Source organism: Macrotis lagotis, chromosome 2, assembly GCF_037893015.1.
Source record: "Macrotis lagotis isolate mMagLag1 chromosome 2, bilby.v1.9.chrom.fasta, whole genome shotgun sequence".
Classification (NCBI taxonomy): domain Eukaryota; kingdom Metazoa; phylum Chordata; class Mammalia; order Peramelemorphia; family Peramelidae; genus Macrotis; species Macrotis lagotis.
Genome location: NC_133659.1, coordinates 188414773 through 188432068, shown reverse-complemented (window position 1 = coordinate 188432068; position 17296 = coordinate 188414773). Strand labels below are relative to the sequence as shown.

At 34.8% G+C, this 17296-nt stretch overlaps 1 protein-coding gene across 1 annotated transcript; it reads right to left on the bottom strand.

Moving 5' to 3' along the window:
• Positions 1 to 5383: 5383 nt before the first annotated feature.
• Positions 5384 to 15934, bottom strand: KRT222 (keratin 222). Its single transcript, XM_074220574.1, has 5 exons — positions 15812 to 15934; positions 9560 to 9780; positions 7598 to 7692; positions 6395 to 6521; positions 5384 to 5612 (listed from the first exon to the last, which is right to left on the bottom strand). Exons 1-5 carry the CDS (start codon positions 15914 to 15916, stop codon positions 5384 to 5386), a joined length of 777 nt encoding a protein of 258 aa, XP_074076675.1. The 5' UTR covers positions 15917 to 15934.
• Between the last annotated feature and the right edge of the window lie 1362 nt (positions 15935 to 17296).

Here is a 17296-nt window from a genome sequence, read left to right as displayed (position 1 = left end):
TTCTCTTCTCCCGTCCTAAAGAATAGACATGACTAGGCCCTACTTTAGTGACTTCCTATTGGCCCAATCAACAAAATACACATTTCTCATTTAGTATTTAAGGAACTGGATAATTTGGAATTTTAGGGTGGTTGGTAATTATTGATCCAATAGCCTAAGTAAGACTAGTCTTTAAGATTAAAATCAGGAGGTAGAGGGAATGCTCAGCATAAACCTAGATGAGATCCAAGCCTCTGGGCAAAGAAATATGGAGTCCAAATTAAAACTGAAGACTGAAATATTTTGAAGAACTTTCCTGTTGAGGATGAGATGCCTAGCTAAGCCTCTGAAGGGAACTACATAGGTCCCAAAGGAAGAAAAAATTAAAAGCAAACTAAAACAAAGCAATAGTTTATTTTTCCTAAAGGAGATTTTGTTTTTGTTTTTATTTATTTTTTTACTGCTTTAAGTCAAGCGTGGCTACTTTTCAAAAGAGAGATATAAAAAAATCTTTGCTTTAACTAAATGAGCTCAGCAAATCCCATTCTTTTCATAAGGAAGAGCTAGACAAGAATTGTACCTGAGCAAGAAACAGAATCAACACAGCCATTTATCAATAGGGTCTGGTCTAGCCACATCTGGTGGATGCCATGCATGGCAGTGCCCTCTGGAGCTTTATGCAATAGAGTAGCATCTGACAGAGGTGACATGTCCAATAGAGACCAGCAGGGAGCAGGCTAGATATATTAAAGGCATAAAATGCCTTTCACGATGATACCATATTATGCTAGCTATTCAGATTGTATTAAGAAAAAATTCCAATAAAAACCATCAATCTCCTTTTGGGTTTTAATGGCTTAGCTATTCTTTTTTCCAGAAGGCTATTTCCTATTCTGGCCCCACTCCTCTTACCTGTCTTCCCTTCTTTTCAAATTCTCTGGGCTCCCCCCCCCCCCCCCATATCTGAGATCTTCTGTTTAGGTTAGAAACTTTTGGTTTCTTAGCTCATTGGTATTTCCCTGTCTGTGGCTTAAGGAGTGGGACCCTTCCTTATGTGGTATGTCTCTCTTCCCCAACTAAATAGTCTTCCCTGACTCTGCTCCCCAGATGAAGTCTCTTGCCAGACCATCTATACCAGCCTCTTCTCAATGCCTGAGGACAACGGTGTCTAAGTCTCCTTGGAGAGAGTCCTATATGTAGCCCTTTCTTGCTTTTTTTTTCCAGCACAGTTTTGGAGGGAGATGTTTGGCTTCCCTGGTTTGAAAATCTAGAGGAGAGAATAGGGGAGTCAGTGGTGTACTGTAGTATTCTTCTCTTGTCCCTATTTCCTGATTGTTTGGGTGCCTTCTATTAAAGCACAATGGCCTCCATTTAAGGGTTTTTCCTTGAACATTCCAAATTAAAGGGGACATTGTTCCAATATTGCCTGGGTGGCCTAGGTTTGTGTGTGTGTGTGTGTGTGTGTGTGTGAAACCCATTTACTTCAAACAATGAACCTAACTAGGCTTCAAAGTAATTTTTGATTAACTGTTGGATAAAATTTAGATATGTCTCATTTCTTTAAGGATATCCAAAATGTGAAAATTTAGATGTGCAGAATCTTGATTTTGGAAGTTTACTTTATTAAAGATTCCTTTAAATTACAAGACCTGGTCATTTACAAATATGATTTGATGACTAAAAATTCTGTTTTCATAGTCTTTCAGGTATATAATAAAATAAGAGTAGAGTGCATAAAAAACCAGGGAATAAATTTATAATTTGAGTTCTTCTTTCTCTATTAACTAGCAGAAAATTATCTCCTGAATGTATCACCTTTTGGCATGTTCACTGTAACTGATGGTCTTACAGTAGGGGCTGTTTATCATTGACATGTTTTGAACAATGTAGAAAAACAATATCAGAATTTAAGAGGGAGGTAGTGGAGTGTACTTAGAAGAGAATCTTGGCGTGAAAAATAAGTATATGTTACTCAGACTTAGTTAAGCTAAATTGAGGTTACTCATCCTTCCCATTTCTTAGCTTTAATTAATATATTACCCATTAGGGATTAAATGTGAACTCCTAAATTATGAAATAATAGGAATACTTAAGATAATTGCAAAATATTATTATATATAATTATTAGAAAAAATAATTATATTATTTCAAAATTTTTAAAAATTTATATTGACTTGGAGAAGCAGTATGGCATAGTGTATGGGGAGGTAGCCTCTGAGTCAGGAAGATCTGGATTTGACCTAAAGTGATTTTGTGAGTCTAGAAATACTTACTCATCAGTGCACTGGGGTATGCTTTGGTAAAGGGAGTTTCTTTATCAAAGTAGTAAAATAATAGATCCAATCCCTATCCATTTAATTTTTTTTTAGTTTTTTTTTTTTTTTGCAAGGCAAATGGGGTTAAGTGGCTTGCCCAAGGCCACACAGCTAGGTAATTATTAAGTGTCTGAGACCGGAGTTGAACCCAGGTACTCCTGACTCCAGGGCCGGTGGTCTGTCTACTGCACCACCTAGCTGCCCCGGGCAAACAACCTTTGCTTTAGAGAGATGTAGAGAGACCTATCTAGGAAAAGGATGCCTGGCAAAAAAGGAGAGTTAACTCTTAGTTGTAATTAAAGAACTTAGATTCAAATCCTGCTTCTGATGTTTTCTTCTTGGGCAATCAATCAATCTACAAACATTTATTCATTGTCTACCATGGGCCAGGCAATGTACTGGGCATTCCCTTAATCTTCCTAAATAGCAGTTTCTTTACCTATAAAATGAAAGAACTGAGTTAGAACTTTGAGGTCCAGTCACAGCTCTTGGTCTGTGGTCCTATGTTCTTTCTGGGAGGGATTCTCAGAAGCATCATGACAGTGTGCAGAGAACATTAAATTTAGAATCGTAGAACCTGGATTCGAATTTTGATTCTGCCCTTACTCCTTGTGTGATTTTGCTTCTGGAGTGATCACTTACAAGTCACAACTTCCCTGGACTCAGAGATGTGAATTTATTTCAGTGTGAGCATTTACACCTCAGAAATTGGCAATACAAATCAGGATTCTAGTTGTCCAGACTTAAGAAAATGATGGAGGGGCAGCTGGGTGGTGCAGTAGATAGACCACCGGCCCTGGAGTCAGGAGTACCTGGGTTCAACTCCGGTCTCAGACACTTAATAATTACCTAGCTGTGTGGCCTTGGGCAAGTCACTTAATCCCATTGCCTTGCAAAAATAAAAAAAAAGTGATGGAGAAATGTTAATAATGCTGATTAAACTTTAAAGTGTGTTGTGTATTTTTTTGAGAGCTAATTATCAATCATTTACCAATGGACCAATGTCCGAACTTCAGTTTTTCAACTTCAAAATGAGGAAATTGGATTAGATAACATTTAAGGTATCTTTCAGTTCTGTATAATTCAGATGAATTCATGACCTTGAATCTTAAATCTATGATCTGAATCTATGATCTTGACAATGAAGGAAGAGCATAGCAAACTAAAACACAATGCATGCCTAGATCCCATGTTTCACCATCTTTATTGCAGAGGTATCACTTCCTTTGGTAAATTCACATTCCAGTTTAAAAAGCCTCCAAACAAGTCAGACTTTGTTACAAATTCAAGTATTTTAAAATATACATATTATAAGCACAGAGAGCTGCATAGTAGAGTTCCTAAGGACATTCACAATTCCAAGGGCCTGAACAGAAATTTCACTAGATACATAACTTATCATGATTTTCTGTTGCCTAGTAATACAGTTGCTATAGAACAGAGACCTGAATAGTTACATTTAAAATAAAAAAATAATACCAGAAGGAGGACATCAGCATGTATAACAGCAGGTTTAGGTCAATTTCTGAGACATTAGTAAACATTTAGCCAATTGCTATGATCTCAGCAAAATGAAACACCCCTTTCCACCAAATGGAAGAAGCTAAACTTTGAAAATTTAAATTGAATGAAAGAAAAAATAAAAAATTTTTAATATCCCTGTATTATCATGTGAAAGATATGTTTTTTCCTAGGTAAAGTGTGCATTTTTAAGTTTGAATTAAAAATGGGAATTATTATAAAGGCTTTACTAAAATGCTGACAAATCTATAGCCCTTAAATGGTGATCCATTGACTGGAGAAATGTGGCCAGATGAATTCAACCATGATTCTTGACTAGGCCATTAATGTAAATGGATTTTCAATGTTTGAAACCCTGAAAATAAACTCTTATTAAGCAAGTTTTATTATTTTTAAAGGGATATTACTCATGGATATGTTTTCTTGCTTGCATTTAAACAATTTCTGAATTTAAACATCTTGCAAAGAATTCCTAGCTTGACTTAATAATATCTTGAATAATAATATTTTGATATTTACAAATGAGTCAAAGATATGTTTATAAGAGTATTTTACTCTCTTGAACACCCAAACTAAGGTGCTTATTGGACATTGACATTACTTGCATTTAATTTTGTAGAGGGGAAAACTGCAATGGTAAGCTTTTAGGTAACTATTTGTGTTCACTTTTAACCACTTCTGGTAACTATAGCAACCATTTCTTCACTCTGTTTTTCATGTCTTGTCAATGTAGGTCATAAATTCTGTTGGCAACATGCTGAATATGGTGCTTTGTGGGTAATGACTTTTCTTTTAAATTCCAAAAGACAAGAAAGACCAAAATTTGCAGGTATAGATTGCTATTATTTAACTGTAGAGCTGGGCTTAGGGTATTCTTGTAGGTTGGACAAAACTGGTTGTGGAAAATAACTCAACTGGGGTGGGTTGTTCTCTTTTATTCATATACAGCTAATCCCAAAGAAACATTACCAGTCAGGTAAATAATGTAGTGTCCTTTATAAGGTTTTATTATTTTTTTTTTGGTAGATAGAAAACTGGGTTCAGGGATATATTGACTGGTCTTGGGTTGGGATTAAAAAAAAGGCATTTCAAGCTTCAGAATTTTTTGACTGTGAATAAAATGATTATTGTTCCTCTTATAACACTTATTAGAAAAAGAAAAAAATTGAATTTTCTTGGTCAAAACAAGGGGTCTAAATATTTCAAATTAATTCTGGGTGAAAATCTAAGTATAAATGAGACATTAATACTTAAAACCTCAGTATGTGTGAGTGGAAGGGGAATTGGGGCAGGGAAACAATATTTGGGAAGTAAATAAAACAAAATACGTAGTATCTATCAAATTAAAAAAATTCACTTCCAAAAAGAACAATTAGATGTTGGATTTTGAAAAACTTATTCCTTTATCCTTTTCTCTTTCAACAAGAATTCCATGTTCATTATAAGTGTTAACACTGATTTAATAACATTTCCTTTTTAATAGCATGTGGGAACACAAAAGGGACAGTGTGGCTCATCTCTATTCATCTGGATGGTATTTTCAAATCCCATTGAATACAGTCTTTGGATTAATTAGATCCTGTTGAAGGTTTGATAGAGGGAATGCTGCATGACCTCCGCATAATGAGCCTGACTTCTATGTCTGGTAGATTATCTTGTTTAGTCTGTAAGCACCCTTCATCTGTGGCTGCTAAGTGTAGATCAAATCGTAGAGAAACAGATTTCTTCCTTAATCGTGGATTATCTTTAAAGAAAGAACCTTCCCATTCTTTAATAACTTCATCCACTCTTTCTGTCCTGAAATGAAAAATTAAATCTTTTTGTATTAAGGAGATAATTAATGCATTGTATACATGAAAAGCTGTAAACAACATGGGAGGGGGTAGGAAACCTAGGGAATTTTTGTCGAGGAAGATTTGACTAAACTTTCTAGGGAGGTAAAAGATGTTAAATTTTGTTTTGGGATTGTACTTTCAGGAAAAATTACAAATGAGTGGGTTAGTTCATTTATATCTGAGTTTTTGCTCAATTGGAATATATTGTAAATACAACTATATTAAGACAAGTATATATTTATTTCAGATTAAATTTTGATATATTAGCTTAATTCAAGAATTTGATATAGTAGCTTAATGTAAGAAAGTGAAAAAATTAAGAAAATAATTAAATTTCAACTATTTTCATTACTAGGATTATTCATTTATTTATTTTTTAGGTTTTTTTTTTTTTTTTTGCAAGGCAAACGGGGTTAAGTGGCTTGCCCAAGGCCACACAGCTAGGCAATTATTAAGTGTCTGAGCCCAGATTTGAACCCAAGTACTCCTGACTCCAGGGCCGGTGCTTTATCCACTATGCCACCTAGCTGCCCCTACTCATTTATTTTTAATTTAAATAAATATTTTTGTTTTATTTCTTATTACTTTGGAAATCATTCATTTACCAGTTCCTTGCTTTAGGCAACTCTCTATGACCTACACTGGTTGAGAGAATTTCTTTATCTAGAAGTTTCCCATGACAAAGAAATCATAAGTCTGATCCTCATTCAAGTCCCTAACCCCTGCACAAATCATTTTTCTTACTGTATGGTCCCATGAGCTTCAGTGCTTTCCTTCACAATGCTTCCATTTAAGATGGCCTGTTTGGTCACTGTTTCTACCTTTTCTTTCTCACATTTGTGTATGACCTCTGTTGAAAAAAAAACACTTCCTGAAGAACATAGCATTTATTGGATACTGAAAGTTATTATTCATTAAAACATTCAATGATTAGATATAGCTTGGAATAATAGATTGGGGGAATGGTTTTGGAATCAGGAAGAGCTGAATCCCAAGTCTTCAGATACAGACATTCCTTTCTTTAGCTCCCTGTGTGATAGTGTCTGTGTGCCTCTCCTCCCTCCTCTCCCCCCTCCCATTACCTAGTAGATTTAATATACGTATTTATATTGTATTTATTTTTTATATTTATATTGTATATTCCAAGAGTTTTAATGGAGAAACTTTTATTTTTGTCTTTGTATCTCTAAGGCCTTATATAATGACTGGCACATAGTAATCATTTTAAAAAAGTTTGATTTTTTTTTTTTTAGCTGTGGGACTGTGGAAAAGTCACTTAAACCCTCAGTGCCCCTTCAAATCTCTTAGAATGTTATACAGGGTCTGTTAACTTTATTTTTTTAATGAATTTTGATAATTGTATTTCAACACAATGATTTCTTTTATAATCTTCTCTTGTTGCTTTTTATTTTATGCATTTAAATACATTATTTACCAGAGTACCAGAGGGGTCCAAGAGATACACAAAAAGTCAAGGAACCCGTATTAAAGGCCATTATTAATATGGTAGAGTGCATTTTCACGTGTAAAGTTCCCTTTGCCAATGAATCCCAGATTCAGTCAATTAAATTGTAACAGTTAGATACAGGCTATATTAGCTAATTTACATTGTGAGATTTTACTTGCTGTTTTTTAATATTCTGTGTCAAATCATGATACCACCTCTATAAATGCTTAGTAGTAATAGTAATGGTATTTTTTTTCAAGTTTGCAAAGTACTATATCTATACTATCTCAATTGATCCCCACAACATCCCTATGAAGTAAGTAGATTATTGTTATTATCCTCCTTTTACAGAAGAAGTAAGTGAGACCAAGAGAGATTAAATGACTTGTCTAGGGTGATATAGCTAATAAATGTCAGATAGAATTTGAACTTTGGTCTTCCTGACTCTAAATTCAGAACTCTAGCCACTATACCATCTAGCAGCCTATGTAGTGATTTACTAATGTCTGCAAACTCACCTGGAGGTAAGATAAAACCTACTCGACTTGTGGTAGGCTTTGTATCTTCTTTCTCAGACTGAATAGAACCGTAATATCTGAAAAAAAGTGGAAAAAATTGTAATATCATGATTAAAAATAGCTAATCAAGATCTTGAATGGAGAAATAGAAATGAGTTTTCAAATTGTAATTAATGTCCTTAGAGTTGTGAATATTTCCCCAAGGGCTTAGTTAAGTATTTCATGTATCAAGTGCTTAATAAATGTCTGTTAAGGATACACATTTATGGATACCTAAAAAGACAAACCCACAAAGTTAATTTTTTGGAAGATTTTTAAAAGAAAAATTTCATCAAATTCCTTTGAAATAATTAGAGATACCTGGGATGTCAGCAAATTCAAATGGGAAGTTACTGATCTAGAATTTCATCTGAGAGGTTCATAGAATTAAATCATAATATCAAGTATATATAAAAATGGTAAATTTATCTTCCATCTTGGGAAGGAAAGTGGTGTGGTGATGCAAGCATGATTCTTGAATTTATGATATTTACTGACTAAAGCCATTTTATGACCTGTTTCTAGTAGATATAGATTTGAAATAGTAAATTAATTCATTCTTAGATATCTTCTCCCTTCACACCTTCTCCCAATACTCTAACATAAAAACAAATTTAAAACCCCCACAAAGTACAGAGATTTTGTTTTATGGACTCTTGCAGAGTAATAGGTCAAGTGATTTCATTGCCCCCTGAGCTTGAAAATGATTGAACTGAAATTTTAGTTCATGGGAATTACTGAATTTAGTCTCACTTTTATTTCTTCCTATCAACATATAACAAGCTTTTAAGTTATGTTTAGAAAATGTTGTTCTGCCATTGCTATAATATCACACTGTGCTCACTCATTTTGTTATTCTTGGGTTTTTTTTATTTCATTGCTATTGAGAACTCTTGGTGAGGAAAATCCTTCTACCAATGCAGGCAACACCTGCTTTTCTGCAACTTAAAAGTTTTAGGAGAGTTGCCTGGGGAACTGAAAGGTTGAGTGAGTTTCCCTGTGAGTCAACATTTCAGAGAGGATCTGAGTACAAGTTTCCCTGACTCTGAGGTCAGTCTTCTATGGTGCCACACTGCCTCATTGAACTCAACCTTCCAAGATTTTGGGGGGCAAGGAACTGATTATAAGTAGTTGTGATATTTGAATTTTAGCATTTTAACCTCATTTTATGGTTGGTTAGTGCAAGACACAGCGAAGTAAACTGAATGAAAAGAGATTAAGTGAGGACTGCTGAGTAAGGCTCACCTTGGCAGTACCTAAGAGTTACGTATCTTAATGTGACTTCATCTCTTACTGACTCAAGTATTTCCACTGCTGATTTGTAGAAGATTAGGGTCAAGACCTAATCTTCCATTTGTAATTACAGTTTTCCTGAGTTTGATACCATCCTCACACACTTATTAGCTGTGTGACACTGGGCAAGTCACTTAATTCTGCCTCAGTTTTCTCAAATGTAAAATGAGCTGGAGAAGGAAATGGTAAACTGCTTCAGCATCTTTCCCAAGAAATCCCCAGGTGGGGTCATGGAGAGTAGGACATGAATGGAAAATGATCTAACAAAATTTGCCTTAGAGAAAGGGGCTAGTCCAGGGATTTCATTGGCACAGGGAGCTTCCGGATTAAGAAACTTTTATCACCAGTGGAGTTTGGTACTTCCTTTGTAACTAACAGTCTTAAAGGTTGCCTTTGCATGATCCCCAGGGTCACAGAACTGTGTCAGAGCTGGAACTTGACCTCAGGTCTTCCTGACTCTGAGGTTCTCTTCTTCCACTGTGCCATACTGCCTCTATCCCCATTACTTTAGAAACTTGATAAATAGAGTGTGATGGTGCTGATGGCTTTTAAGGTTTTTAGGGTCTATGTTCTCTTTCTGGTCACTTGCTTTTCCAGATGGGAGTCAAGTACCTGATTTCTTCTTTTTCCAGAAGGCAGCGATAGGTCGCTATCTCTTGTTCTAGCCTCATCTTTGTGTTGAGTAGAATCTCATGCTCTCTGAGCTGCTTTTCAATGCCTCGCCTGACTTCTGCCAGTTCTTTCTCCAGGCCTTCAATTACAGCCTCCAGATCCTGAAGTTGCATCTGGTAATGTTGCTCGGACTCTTGCAGTGAATTTTCCAGGCCCCTTTCCTGTTTAAACAACCCAGTATTAGTGTCATAAAATATGGTTTGGAAACCTGATTTGAACTATTGACAATAGTACGTATTTAAGCATGTTATACAGATGCTTCTTCCCCCTTCCCCCTGGATTTTGGAAGGGTGGTTCTGTGAACTTGGATGGGAAAAAAATTACACCTGTATTTTCACTGACCTCTAACTGAAATTTAGCATTTCCTTCAACTATTTAAACTCATTATTCTCAGTAGCAGACCTTAAGACTTAACCAGACTGTCAAAAGGTTCCTTGACACAGAGAAAATGAAGAATACCATAAAGAAGGGATTGTTAGTAAATCCTCATATACTCCAAAATACTTCTAGTAGCAGTATTTATGATAGCTAAGAATTGGAAACAAAGTAACTGCTCATCAACTGGGGAATGGTTAAACAAATCATGGTACATGAATGTAATGTATTTTCATTGTTATATAAGAAATGATGCGTGTCATGAGTACAGAGAAACATGGAAAGATCTATATGGACTGATACAGAGTGAAGTAAACAGAATCAAGAAAACAATATGGTCGATATAAAGAACAATCACACACCAAAAAAAGTAAATATAATCAAATTATAAAGATCAAGTATGACTTAAATGAAGAGATGAGAAGACAGCTCTGGTACCAGAAGTCCACAGGTGTTACACATCACATATATTTTCAGACTTTTTCCCTATATTGATCTCTTGTGCTGAGTATTTTTTTAATCTTTCCATAAAATACTATTTCTTATGTGGTATGGCTCTTTGAGATAGAAAAGAAGGGAAATAAATGGGATAACTATGATTATGTAAGAAATAAAAGATATCAATAGCAACTTTTTGAAAAAAAAAAGTAAGAACCCCTTTATTACAAGGTTTCCTGTAGAGGATATTTTACTTTATTTAAGTCACCCTCTCCAGCACTTACATATACTGATCCTAAAAGGGGAGTTTGCACATTCCTTGTTCATCATTGCCACTTCCAGACATAACAATACTAGCTCACATATATAGAGTATTTTATTGGCCTAGGAATTATTATCTCATTCAATTCTTAAAACAATTCTAGGAGGTGGGTGCTATTATTATTCCCAGAAGAGAAAGAGGAAACACTGGGATTCACAGATGAGAAAATTGAGGCAAACAGTGCTTAAGTGACTTGCCTAGGGTCACACAGCTAGCAAATATCGGAGGCTAGATTTGAACTCAGGTCTTCTTGACTCCAGTCTCAACACTCTATCCACTGTACCACTTAGTTGCTCCTAATCATGCAGCATACAACTTCTTTAAAAATTGTTTTGAAATTTTTTTTGTTACATTTTAAGTTCTGAACTGTCCCCTTCCTACCCCATCAATTGACACAAACATGTAAAATCATAGTATGTATATTTATTAGTTCTTCTTCTGGAGGTAGATGGCATATCCCTCCATAGGTCCTTTGTAACTGATTTGAATATTTATAATACTCAGAATAACTTAGTTTTTCAAAGTTATTCTTTAAACAATATTGTTGTTATTATATGCATTGTTCTCTTGGTTCTGTTCATTTTACTCTTCATTATTCCATGCAAATCTTTTCATGTTTTTCTACAATCTACCAGCTCAACATTTCTTATAGCACAGTAGTATTTCATCACAATCATACTCAACTTTAACCATTCCCCAATAAATGGAAATCCCTTCAATGTCCATCCAGTTCTTTGCCACCACAAAGAGAGCTATTATAAATATTTTAGAACACATGGGTTCTTTTCCTTTATCCCTGGATTAACTTGGAAAACAGACCTAATAGTAGTATTGCTAGGTCAAAAGGTATATATAAAGTTTTTCTTTTAACTCTGAGTCTAATTCCAGATTGCTATCCAAAATTCCATAATTCTTTCCATACTTCCAGGTTATAATTCCACCAAGAATGTATTAATGTCTCAAATTTTCCACATCCCATCCAACATTTGTCATTTTCCCTTTCTATTATTTTAGTCAATCTGATAGATGTGTGATGATATATCAAAGTGTTTTTAATTTGCATTTTTAATCAATAGCGACTTAGATAATTTTTATATGACTATATATATACACATAGCTTGGATTTATCCAAAAATGCCTCTCCATTTTAGCCATTTATCAATTTGGGAAAAACTCTTATTCTTATACATTTTACAAAATTTTCTATTTATTTGAAATATAATTTCTTTATCTGAGAAAATGTCTATAAATTCACCCCCCTATGCCCCTCCCTCAGATTTTTTTCTATGTTTTTTCTAATTTTTGGCTACATTGATTTTATTTACACAAACTTTTTAATTTAATGTGATAAAATTATTCATTTTACTTCTCATAATGCACTATAACTCTTGTTTATCCATAAATTTTTCTGCTATCCATAAGTATGATATTGTGTTCCATGCTCTTCTAATTTTCTTACATCCCTTTGTATCTAGGTAATAAATCCATTTTGACCTCATCTTAGTAAATGGTAAAGGCTAATGGTCTATGCCCAGTTTCTCCCAGGCTGATTTTCAGTTTTTCTTAATAATTGTTTAACAAATAGAATTCTTATCTCAAAACTTAATTTTTTACATTTGTCAAATACACGGTTACTATAATCATTTACTACTCTGTATGTTTACACTGCATGTTTACACTGTTCTCCTGATCCACCTTTATATTTATTAGTTAATAACAGATAGTTTTGATAACTACTGTCATAAGTACTACTGGTACTGCTAAACCTTCTTCCTTTACATGATTTTCCCATTAATTCTTGACTTTTTGTTCTTCCAAATGATTGCTATTATTATTTTTTATAGTTCAGTAAAATAATTTTTTGTTAATTTTATTGGGATGGGATTGAATAAGTAGATTAGTTTATGTAGAATCATCATTGTCTGTGCTCACCATGAACAATTAGTAGTTCCACAGACATTTAAATCTGACTTTATTTGTACAGAAAGTGTTTTATAATTATATTCATGTAGTTCCTGGGTTTTGTCTTGGAGATTATACTTCCTATGATTATTTTAAATGGGGGTATCTCTTACTATCTCTTCTTGCAGTGTTTTGTTGTTGATGAACAGTCAGCCTCTTCTCTGATATTTACTCTGTGCAGATATATGACCCAATCCAGATCTTGATGGTAGATATTAGCCACCCCCCAGCTAATTCCACCTCTTCCACAAAACTTTCACTACTTGTATTAATTTCTACTCCAAATTCTGAATTCTAGAGTGCTTCAACATAAATGATGATATTCTTTCAAATATCCTAGTCATCCATATCTTCAATCTATTCAGCTCCTATGACTTACTCCCTTGATCCATTTCAGTTCTAGACAGGGTTCAAGGTGCTTTCATTGTCGAGTATTCTAACATTCGAGGGTAGCTGGGTAGTGCAGTGAATAGAACACCAGCACTAGAGTCAAGAGGACCTGAATTCAAATATGACTTCAGACACTTGATACTTGCCAGCTGTGTGACCTTGGGCAAGTTATTTAACCCCGTTGCCTTACCCCACCCCCCCATAAAATAAAAAATTTTTACATTCCTTTATCTGACTACAACCTCCTTTGGCTTCATCTCTTCTGATTCCTTTAAAACCCTTTCTTTGTCCTTACTCTAATCTCCAAGTCCTTAAACTCATTACTCTGTCAGGCCATCACCTCTCCTCTGACCTGACTTTCCTTCCTTTCCATATCTTTAGCTATTTCATCTTTACATTGTTTTCTAGCCTTGAATCCCTTGCCTTCTTAATCTATCATTGCACTTAATTAATCAAATCTCAACCCTGGATTATTACTTTTGCCATTTAAAATCCAAATTACTCAGGTTTGAAATTTGAGAATCATCCTAAATTCCTGCCTCTTCTTCATCCCATTCTAGGATTTGCAGGAGGTGAAAGATGTCCTTTTATCCTTGGATTAGGATACTTTGGTCATTATCCCATCTCACTTGGACTAAAAATCTGGTTTTCTTGTCAAATCTCTCCCAGCTACCAAACTGATATTCCTAAGGCAAAGCACAGGTTTTACTCTGGTGACTTCCTATTATGTCAAATAATAGGAACTGATATTCCTAAAGAAAAAGCACAGGTTTTACTCTGGTAGCTTCCTATTATGTATAGAAACAAATATAAATTTCTCTATTTGCCATTTGAAGTCTTATATAAGTTCCAACTTATCTTTCTAGACTTCCCTTACACATACTTGAGTTCAGCCAAACTGGCCTTGTGGCAATCTATCTTTACATCTCCATGCTTTTGTATAAAGCTGTCCCCAAGGGACAGAGTAAATTCTCACTTTTAACTCTTAGAACCTTTACTTTCTCCTTCTTCATCTTTTTCTTTCTTTCTTTCTTTCTTTCTTTCTTTCTTTCTTTCTTTCTTTCTTTCTTTCGGGCAATGGGGTCTAATGGCTTTTGCAAGGTCACATAGCAAATTAGCATCAAGTATCTGAGAGTGGATTTGAATTCAGGTCTTCCTAGCTGCCCCACCTATATTCTCTTTAAAAGCTCAATTCAAACGCATGACCCCTTTCACAAAGACTTTTCTGATCCTCCAGCTTCTTGTGCCTCTTGCCTATATTATCTTGTATTCATTTGATCTAGAAGCAAGCTTGGGAGCCATTGAGTTCAAATCCTCATCTTATAGATTTAAGAAACCAAGTCACAGAAATCCAAGTGACTGAGCCAGGGTCAGTGGACCCATCTTCCTGATGCAAATCTAGTACCCCATAGACTGTGTCAAACATTTTGTACATGTTTTCTTTAATGTAATGTGAACTCCTTGAGATCAGTGCCTAACATTGATAGCATAGGTGGTGTAGTGGAAATAGCATCAGGACTGGAGTCAGGAAGTCCTGAATTCAAATCCAGCCTGCCTCAGATATTTACTCACTGTGTGACCCTGGGCATGTCACTTAACCCTGTTTGCCACAGTTTCCTCAAATGTAAAATGGTCTGGAGAAGAAATGAAAAACAGCTCCTGCATTTTTGCCAAGAAAACCCCAAATGAGATCAGAGTTGGACATGACTGAACAGTAATAAATGCTTGATTTCAGTTCCTGAAGAATTATATGCCTACCAAGATGTGATTGAGCAATGGTTAGAGCTCTAGACCTAGAGTTTGTATTGAACCTCAGATACATATGAACTGTGTGATCCTGGCAAGTAATTTAGCCTATGTTTGTTATAATTTCCTCATTTGTAATGAGCATAATAATAGCATCTACCTTCCAGAGTTTTCTGAAGATAAAATGAAATGGCATTTGCAAAGCACCAAGCAAACCTTAAAGCTATCTATCTATCTATCTATCTATCTATCTATCTATCTATCTATCTATCTATCTATCTATCTATATCGCATTATTTATATATAAATGACAACTATTATTATTGATATTGCTATTATATATGTAAGACTTTTCTATATAAGGATATTCTGGGATGATTTTTTTATAGCAAAGAATTTCACAGCATAATTAATTTCATCCTAACTTATCTATATAACAATATTAAGATTTTTAACTTTCTTCTATTTCTATTTTAAAAGGGAAGTACATATCTCTTTAGTTTTCAAAGAAAATTTAAAATTAGACTTAAAATTGATATAAAATTAAATTTAAAATTAGAATACAAAACTATTCTTTTGCAAGGGTTGTTTAGGAAAGAATTTAAGTCTTCTTTGCATGAACATTTCCCCAACAGATTACTTAAAAAAAAGAGAAGCCAACTACTACTCTAATACTCTGTCTATAAGCCTCTAGGTCCAAAGAATCTCAGTCCTTACTCATGTCTTATCATTTTATTTTCCAGGTGCATGAGGACAGGTGAAACTGACCCACATACAGTCACAGAGAAAGGGAGAAAAAAGTCTAGGAATAGAATTCTATGGCTTTGACCTTGCCCTTCTTACTGAGACTAATGGGCAGTCTTCCTGTCCATCTCTTAATCAGATAACAACAGGAGACTGAATGGACTCAATTTTCATTTAGGCAGATATGAGGTTAGTTTTTTTTTGACTAGTCTCACCACAGCATGGAGTGATTCAATTTCCACTTGCAGATGGTGCCACTGACGGCGGGCCTCTTTGAGTTCTGCTCGGGCTGCCTTTAGTGCTTCTGCATCTTTGTCCATTTTCTTGTTTAAATCTTCTTCTAGCTACAGAAAAAGAGGGGGGGGCACGATTATAAATGAGAAAATTATATTGAGCTCAAATAGCAGAAATTATCCTTAATTGTTCTTGTGGGGTAGAACCATATGGGATGAAACACAGACTCTAGGACATCAGGAAACTGCTATGAGAGAAGCTATCCATGTACTCTCCCTTTTAGAGGAAGAGTTAGGGGTGTGTGGGAGCCAGCTTTTACCATTTCCTAAGAACTGATTATTAAATTTTCATTTATACCCTGGAAAACTTGCAAATGCTACAAATCAGGTCTTGATTTATTGCTTTGTTTACTGTCTAGATTTAAGAAAGTATGGGAAAATTTTAATAATGCAGATTAAACTTAAAAGTGTGTCCTAAATATGTTTATATATATGAATGTATATATATATAGTATATATGACTTTATAGAGTGTATATATATATATAATATATATATATATAGTAGGTTTATCTAAATGTACATACACACATACATTTATATGGAGAGAGAGGAAGAGGAGGAAGAAAAAGAAGAAGAAGAAGAAGAAGAAGAAGAAGAAGAAGAAGAAAGGAGAAGGAGGAGAAGAAGAAGGAGGAGGAGGAGATGAAGGAGGTGGAGGTGGAGGTGGAGGAGGAAGAGGAAGAGGAGGAAAAAAGAAAAAGAAAGAGAGAGAGTTAAAGAGTTAGTTGTTAAATATTTATCAGCACATCCCATGGGAAGGGTCATTTTGTAGCTTCCTATTTTGATGAATTAGTCTGGGAAACTAGGAGCTAAAGTCAATTCTTTGTTCATATGTAGCATCCAAGAAGCCCAATTAATAGGGGGTGAAGGTGGAATAACAACTCTCATTAACAGATGGTTTGAAGAAATACACCAGTCCTACCCTCTTAAAAATAAAGGCAAAAATCCATATTAGAGCTAGATGGGACCATAGAGACTATTAACTCCAATGCTTTCATTTCATAGAGGGAAAAAACTGAAGTCATGTCAATGACCTTGTTATGTCCAGTTTTCCAGAGCATTTGTAATAATGGCTAACATTTATATAGCATCCACTTTTTGTCAGACACTGTTTTACAAATATCTTGTTTAATCCTCATGACAAACCTGATTGGTTAGTGCTATTATTAACCACAAAATTACAGATGAGGAAACTGAGGCAAACAGTTTTTTTTCCCAGGTTGGATTTGAACTCAAGACTTCCTGAATCCAGGTCCAGCATGTCATCTATAGAACAACCTAACTGCAATAGAAACATTGATGGAGTAGGGACAAGAACCCAGGTTTTGGATAATCAATGATTGTTTCTGGTCTTGATTCAGTACAAACAAAAGAGCAGGAGAAAGGTATTTTTGCTTCTTCTAGG